At 50.5% G+C, this 6,904-nt stretch overlaps 1 protein-coding gene across 1 annotated transcript; it reads left to right on the top strand.

Annotated features, from left to right (window-relative positions):
* The first annotated feature begins 1,193 nt into the window (after positions 1 to 1,193).
* MYC (MYC proto-oncogene, bHLH transcription factor) lies at positions 1,194 to 6,679 on the top strand. The gene is made up of 3 exons (XM_036756106.1): positions 1,194 to 1,841; positions 3,729 to 4,518; positions 5,774 to 6,679. Exons 2-3 carry the CDS (start codon positions 3,738 to 3,740, stop codon positions 6,334 to 6,336), a joined length of 1,344 nt encoding a protein of 447 aa, XP_036612001.1. The 5' UTR covers positions 1,194 to 1,841; positions 3,729 to 3,737; the 3' UTR covers positions 6,337 to 6,679.
* Positions 6,680 to 6,904: the final 225 nt, after the last annotated feature.

Raw genomic sequence — 6,904 nt, 5'->3', positions numbered from 1 at the left:
TGCAAAATCATAATATTAAGGTGAAAGTTCCGGAGTGGAAAACAGAAATTGGTAGGGTGACTTTCCCGGCAAGGAAAGAGTTAACGGTTTTGCCTTCTCACCCCCCTCTTACCCCACCCCCGGGCCGCCTCCCAGCGCAGTACCCACAACCCATTCGACTGCTGGACAGGGGCTGCGTCCGCAGTTATCCGTCCGGTCTGGCCGTCCCCACCCTCCCAGTGCGCCTTCCTTTTCCCTCCTTCACCAAAGCCCTGGGAGCCCGGGGCTTGAACCGGCGGACTCGCGCAGCGCAGTGGTGCGCAGATAGGATCTGCAATTCCTAAATAAACCCGAGGCTGAAACCAGTTCCTTCTAGGTGGGAGGTTGGGGGAAGGGAAAGATTTCAACTAAGGAGAGTCAGTATCCTCCCTAGTCAGTCCTAGTCCCTGCTTACCTCCTCCCCTCCCATCCATCCCCCGCCCGTGTCCAGTGCCCATCCCCAGGGATTTGTGCTTGTCCCCGGGCCTCGGGTTGCTTCTTCCTCCGGACTGTTTTGGAAGCTTGGGGACAGGATCTGCTGCCTCCAGCCTGGCTATACCGGGGGAGACTGTCCATCGATTGGAGAGGGTTCCTTAGGTCGGAGGCGCCGAATCGTTTTCTCTCATTATTGCAATGCACTTAGTCCATCGATTGAACCATAATATATATTATTTTAATTCCTCTCCTTCCTCCTCCACGTTTAAATGCCACTTCTATCGTCATTCCCTAAATGTTCTCCTTTCCCAAGACTTAGTAAACTGCACACCCTAAATAAGACGTATATGGTGGGTCTGTGTACGTTTTGTGTTTTGCAAATTGGTCAAACTCAGCTGTTCTGCGGAGAGACAGTCTGGAGCATGAATGAGAGGCATGAAATTTAAGACAGAGGAAAATCCTATGTGTTCCTGAATCGAAGAAAGAGAAAAGAGAGGAGAGAGAGTTTTCACCTTTACACCAAAATTAAAAAAAGAAAAATACGTTAATCTAACCATAATACCATCCTTTTATACTATATGAGGCTTACTTATGGTAAGCCTGGTGAAATGGCCCCTCCCCTACACTTCATTGCAGTGTCGTGTAAAGAAAAAAAGGAAAGCGGAGGAAGAAAAAAAAAATCCCCTTCTTGCAAATCCCCGCCCACCTCTGCTTTATAATGCAAGGGTCTCTGGGGCGGAAGACCCCTTGGCAGCAATTCTCAGCTTGGACTCCAAGCTTGCAGCGGCGCCCCCCAGTCTAGCTCTTCCCCTGCTTTCTCCCCGTCCCTGACCTGACTGGGGCTAGCTTTCCCGGTCGATTTGCAGTGGCTACGGCCACAGGGGCAGAAGCTCCGGCTCCTCCTCCTGGATCTCTCTCCCGTACTAGGGAAGCCTGAGTTTGGCGGGAAAGATAGGCGGATGGATCTGGCCTTGGTGGTATAAAAAGCCCGATTTTAGACGCTTTATCTGACTGTCTCTCCAGCAATACAGGAGAGTGGGATAGAATAGGAGAGCAAAGGAGAGACAGGCAGGGGAGCGAAGAGAGAGGGGAGCGCTGAGAGTGAGAAGGGGGATCTTCTCTTTCTACTAGCCTCTCCCCCCTTCTCTAGCCCTCCCTCTTATCCCCGCCCGCTTCCCCTCCTGCCGCTGACTGCCGCAACGAAGAAACTTTGTATTGCATTGAGACTTGAATACTTTGCATTGGGACTTACAATACAGAGGGAGAAAGACTCCGGCAGAGGAGAGTGGATTCTGTCTCTGTACTGGTACACTTCGGTCTTCTCTTCTTAAAGGCGATTCACCCCTCCCGAAGAAGCCTTGGACCCCCCTCGACTGGCTGAATTTCTGGTAAGTACAAGAACCCATTTTATTAAAATTTTTTATTTTTTTTTAATATTTCACTAACGACGAATCTGTGACTGATTTTTTTTTTTGGAGTGGGGGTGCTTTTTCTCCCTCTTCTGCCTTATCTTTTCTCCGGTGACACTTTGGGGAAGAGTGTTCCTATTGAAGCCGGGGGTGTCGGGGAGAACCAGAGCAAGATTTGGGGTGAATTGTCAAGATGAAGGAGACAGTCGAAGTAGTGGGTGTGTTGTGTGTGTGTTTGTGTGTGTTGCATTCCTGATCGTCTCGACATTTGGACATTTCTTGTGTATGTATAGAAGCAAGCTAGTTTGGGCCATTCCTGTCGTTTTTCGGTTTTTTCTTTCCCTCTCCTTTTTTTTTTTCATTTGGTGTTGTTGGAGGGGGCCGGTTGGGGAGTAATGGCTTTGGGCATAGAGCTCTTTCGCCTTCTAGTCGGAAATACATATTGCGTCTGTGAGTGTGTGTGTGTGTGTGTGTGTGTGTGAGTGTGAGTGTGTGTGTGTGTGTGTGTGTGTGTGTGTGTGTGAGAGAGAGAGAGAGAGAGAGAGAGAGCGCTTTGTGCAGCCTGACTCTAGCTGGGAGAAAGGAGGGTATTTAAATTTCGGCTTAGCATTTCTGACAGTCACACAGATACTGCGGCTGTCCCCAGACCGGCAAATCTAAAACTGCGTTTAAGAACTCACCCACCTCCCTCCACTCCGTCTCTCTCTTTTTAAGCATTTGGAACTCGGCTCTTTTAAAAAGGTGTCCAGAGACTTATTTAAAACAAACCGGGAAGGGGGAGTGGAGGGAGAAAGAGGCGGCTTTTGGATGGATGTGCGGAACTCCTGGAAATCATTTGCTCTGAGAAAAACCGGGTGAATCCCTTTCCCAGCCGACTCTTTTCGTCCCGCCACCCCCGTGATTCTCCCCCCACCCTTGCTTTTTCGACCTGGGAGGAAGGGGGAGACTTAGTGGGCTGAATGCTTTTCCAGAACAGCTGCTAACCCACTACCACCACCACCCCATGGGATGGTGGGGAGAAAGGACACCACCACCCCACATAAAGAAATTTTTTTTTCCTTTTCTTTTTTTAAACTCCCTCCACCCCCAACCCCGGACTGCTCGGTGTGAAAAGCTGGGAAAAGGGAGAGAAGCCGGCAAAGACTAGTTAGTGTTGGGGGGTATGGTGTGGGGGTGCCGTGAGGAGGCGGGGACGAAGATCGGATAGGAGGAGGCGCCGGAGGGGGTAGGAGGAGGGGAGAAGCCGGCGAGAGCTTTAGTGGGAATGGGAAAGGGAGCTGAGGGGAGCCCCTTAGCCGGGGGCGGGGAGGAGGAGGAGGAGGAGGAGGGGAGAGGGAGAGGAGGGAGGGAGGGAAGGAGGAGGGGGCCGGAGATGCAGCTGCCAGCCTCGCCGCGCCTTTCTCCTTCTTCCTTCAGGTGGCGCAAAACTTTGCGTATACGATTTTATTGGATCCCATTCCCGCCCCCGCCCCCCCCCAACTCCCCGCCCCTCGTCCTCTGTAGAAGACGGGGGAGGATCTCGCCTTCCTGGAGTGAATCCCCGGGGCTGGGTGCACTATTGTGCCCGCGCGGCGCCCGGCGCAAACTGTTGCCACCCGCTGGATCTTGGCGCAAACTTAGCCGGGGTTAATTGAGGGAGAGCAGCTGACTTGGCGCTGCGACCGCAGCTCGCCGTGTCTGTGCGTGAGCTGGGTCGTAGAGAAGGGGCTTTATTTTATTCCGTGCATTGTGTGCTTTTTACTCCGGGGTCGCGGGGTTTGCGCTCGTTGCGCTCTCCTTGGAAGCAGAGCCCAGATTAACTCGGACTCTCGTTCTCTCCCTTGTGTTTCTTCCCCCTCCTTTGTGTGCGCCCCCTCCCCACTCCAGGCAGGCAAGATGCCCCTCAGTGCCAGCTCCCCTAGCAAAACCTACGACTACGATTATGATTCGGTGCAGCCCTATTTCTACTTCGAGGAAGAGGAGAACTTCTACCAGCAGCAGCAGCACAGCGAGCTGCAACCGCCGGCTCCCAGCGAGGATATCTGGAAGAAGTTTGAGCTGCTGCCCACGCCTCCCCTGTCTCCGAGCCGCCGCTCCAGCCTCTCTTCCTCGTCCTCATCCGCCGGCGGCGGGGGTGGAGGCGGAGGAGGAGGCGGCTCGGTGCCGTCCACGGCCGACCAGCTGGAGATGGTGACCGAGCTGCTCGGGGGGGACATGGTCAACCAGAGTTTCATCTGCGACCCCGACGACGAGTCCTTCGTCAAGTCCATCATCATTCACGACTGCATGTGGAGCGGCTTCTCGGCTGCCGCCAAGCTGGTTTCTGAAAAGCTTGCGTCCTACCAGGCGACTCGCAAAGACAGCTCCTGGGCCCCTCGGCACAGCGCGCCCCCGACGCACAGCCTCTATTTGCAAGACATGCACACCGCGGCCTCCGAGTGCATCGACCCCTCCGTGGTCTTCCCCTACCCGCTCAGCGAAAGCAGCTCGCCCAAGCGATGCACCTCCCCGGTCTCCTCTTCCTCCTTCTCCTCGTCCTCCACCTCCTCCCCCATGATGTCGTCCGTGGCCTCCTCCCCCCGGTCCAGCCCAGAGCCTCTGGCGCTCTGCGAGGACACACCGCCCACCACAAGCAGCAGCAGCAGTAGCAGCAGCAGCAGCAGCAGCAGCGACTCTGGTAAGCTCCGCTGCTTTCCCTGAGACTGGTGTGGATGGCCTTTGCCAGTGGTTGCTAGATTGGCCCTGGGGTCATCTAAGATGACCCTCCTTATTACCTGGCCCCTTGATTGTCTGCCCTAAAACACCCTTATAACTTCGGTTCGACGACGCTTTAAAGAAAGTTGGAGGGAAAGGAAATTTTGAAGGTTAGGTCTAGGTAAAACTGGACATTCGCTTTCTCCCAGGACCATTTTTGGTCTGCCCCTGCGCCCCTCAGGAATTTCATTACTAACCCGACTTATCTTTCAGCCCTCCTCAAGCTTATTCGGTTCCCTAATGCACTTTAAATACCGTGCTGGGGTGAGCATAGAAGGGTCTGAAAGAGGAGAGGTAATCACCCTTTCCTGTTGTCTTAATAAATTATTCCCTTTCCCTCCCCGGGCCACACTAATCCACCCTCCTTTGAACCTTTGGGATGGTAAGGGTTAAGGGGGGGGGGGTGCAGCAGTCTGGGTGGTGCTAGTGAAAGTGACTAAAGTTTGAATGGGCTGGGAAGTTGGGATATTCTCAGCCTATTTCGAAAACTTGAGAAAGCAATTCAGTGCCAACACTGGTCTTTTTTCTCTCCCCACTCAGAACTTTTGGCATAATTGCCAGTTTTTTTTTTCCTTTTTCCACTTCCCGTAAAGTAGGGAGGTGCTGTTATCATTTGCACTGCCCAAAGGGTGCTTCATAAAGTCCCCTTAAAATAAGGAGGTGCTGAGAATGCTTTGCTTTGGGTGTGTCCAAAGCCTCATTAAGTCTTAGGTAAGAATTGGCATCATTGTTGTATTCTGGTAAATTATAATTTTCTTGTCTCTGCTGTAAACCCCTATTGTCATTGGCCTTCCCTTGCAGAAAATCCCTTTTGAGAATCATTGGTCCTTAATCTCTACCTCAACCCCCATCCCCCTTTCTTTGTCTTTTATCAAGTTTGGCAGTATCCACAAAGTCTTACCTACCAAATTCTACACATTGGCTGCTGTTCCTGGGGCAGTCAGACCCTTTTAAAAACATTCATCATAGTTAAGAGGTAAAGGGGAGAGAGAAGGCTGAATGAGCCTTTAGAAGACATGACATGATCCTTGTGTTCTCTTTGTGGACTAAATGCTCCATTCCAAATAATGAGTTAATTTTGGATTTGAGCTTAACCAAAGGGCTTTCACCTCTGTTATTTCAGTATGGTCATTGGGAAGAAAGTATTAACCAGATGATTTCTATTTATTGTCTTGCAGAAGAAGAGCAAGAGGATGAGGAAGAGATCGATGTTGTTACCGTGGAAAAGAGGCAGCCATCTACGAGAAGATCAGAATCGGGCTCCCATACAGCTGGAGGCCACAGTAAACCTCCCCACAGCCCCCTAGTCCTGAAGAGGTGTCACGTCCCCACGCACCAGCACAACTATGCTGCACCCCCCTCCACAAAGAAAGACTATCCCTCTGCTAAGAGGATTAAGTTGGACAGTGGCAGAATCCTCAAACAAATTAGCAACAACCGAAAATGTGCCAGCCCCAGGTCCTCGGACACTGAGGAGAACGACAAGAGGAGGACACACAACGTCTTAGAGCGCCAGCGGAGGAACGAACTTAAGTTAAGCTTCTTCGCCTTGCGAGACCAGATCCCCGAGTTAGAGAACAATGAGAAGGCGCCCAAAGTTGTCATCCTCAAAAAGGCCACGGCTTACATCATATCTATCCAGGCAGAGGAGGAAAAATTGTCCACAGAGAGTGAGCTGTTGAGGAAAGAACAACTTCAGTTGAAACTCAAACTTGAACGGCTGCAGAACTCTTGTGCATAAGTTATAAGGGCGGGTGGAATCTTTTCTAATTTGTTTTCACAAAGACTCATTTAAAGGTTCATCCTGTAGACGGCAAAAATTAATTAAATATGAACAATTTTGCCATTGCATGATATGCAACTACACAACCTTGGCCAAATTTTTGAACTGAAAAGTTTGACCATAACCTCTAAACTGCCTCAGTTTGTGCATAAAGAACACTTTTTTTATGCTTAAGTTCCCTCCCCAATGTATTATATCAATTGTTTTTTTTATTTAAGTACATTTTCCTTTTTAAAATTGATTTTGATATTGCGTTTTAGAAAAAAATAAATATTTGGCAAATATAATTTCGCCAAATCCTGAGTAGCGTTTTTTGCTGTTTTCCTGTATTTTCACTACCTTGGCCTACTAATTAGGAATCTGGAGATCTGGGTTCTAATCCCACCTCTGATTCTAAATAAGCAGTGTAACGGTGAACTGGAGGTATGGGTGGGGGAAGGAAGGGGATAAAGTGAGAACTTTTATTCAAAGGTTTCCTCTACCTGAACTACTTTAGTATTCTTTTGCAAAATGGGTTAAAACATAG

Source organism: Trichosurus vulpecula, chromosome 1 (assembly GCF_011100635.1).
Source record: "Trichosurus vulpecula isolate mTriVul1 chromosome 1, mTriVul1.pri, whole genome shotgun sequence".
Lineage (NCBI taxonomy): Eukaryota > Metazoa > Chordata > Mammalia > Diprotodontia > Phalangeridae > Trichosurus > Trichosurus vulpecula.
The sequence above is the reverse complement of the archived record's forward strand: the minus strand, read 5'-3'. Positions and strand labels throughout refer to the sequence as shown.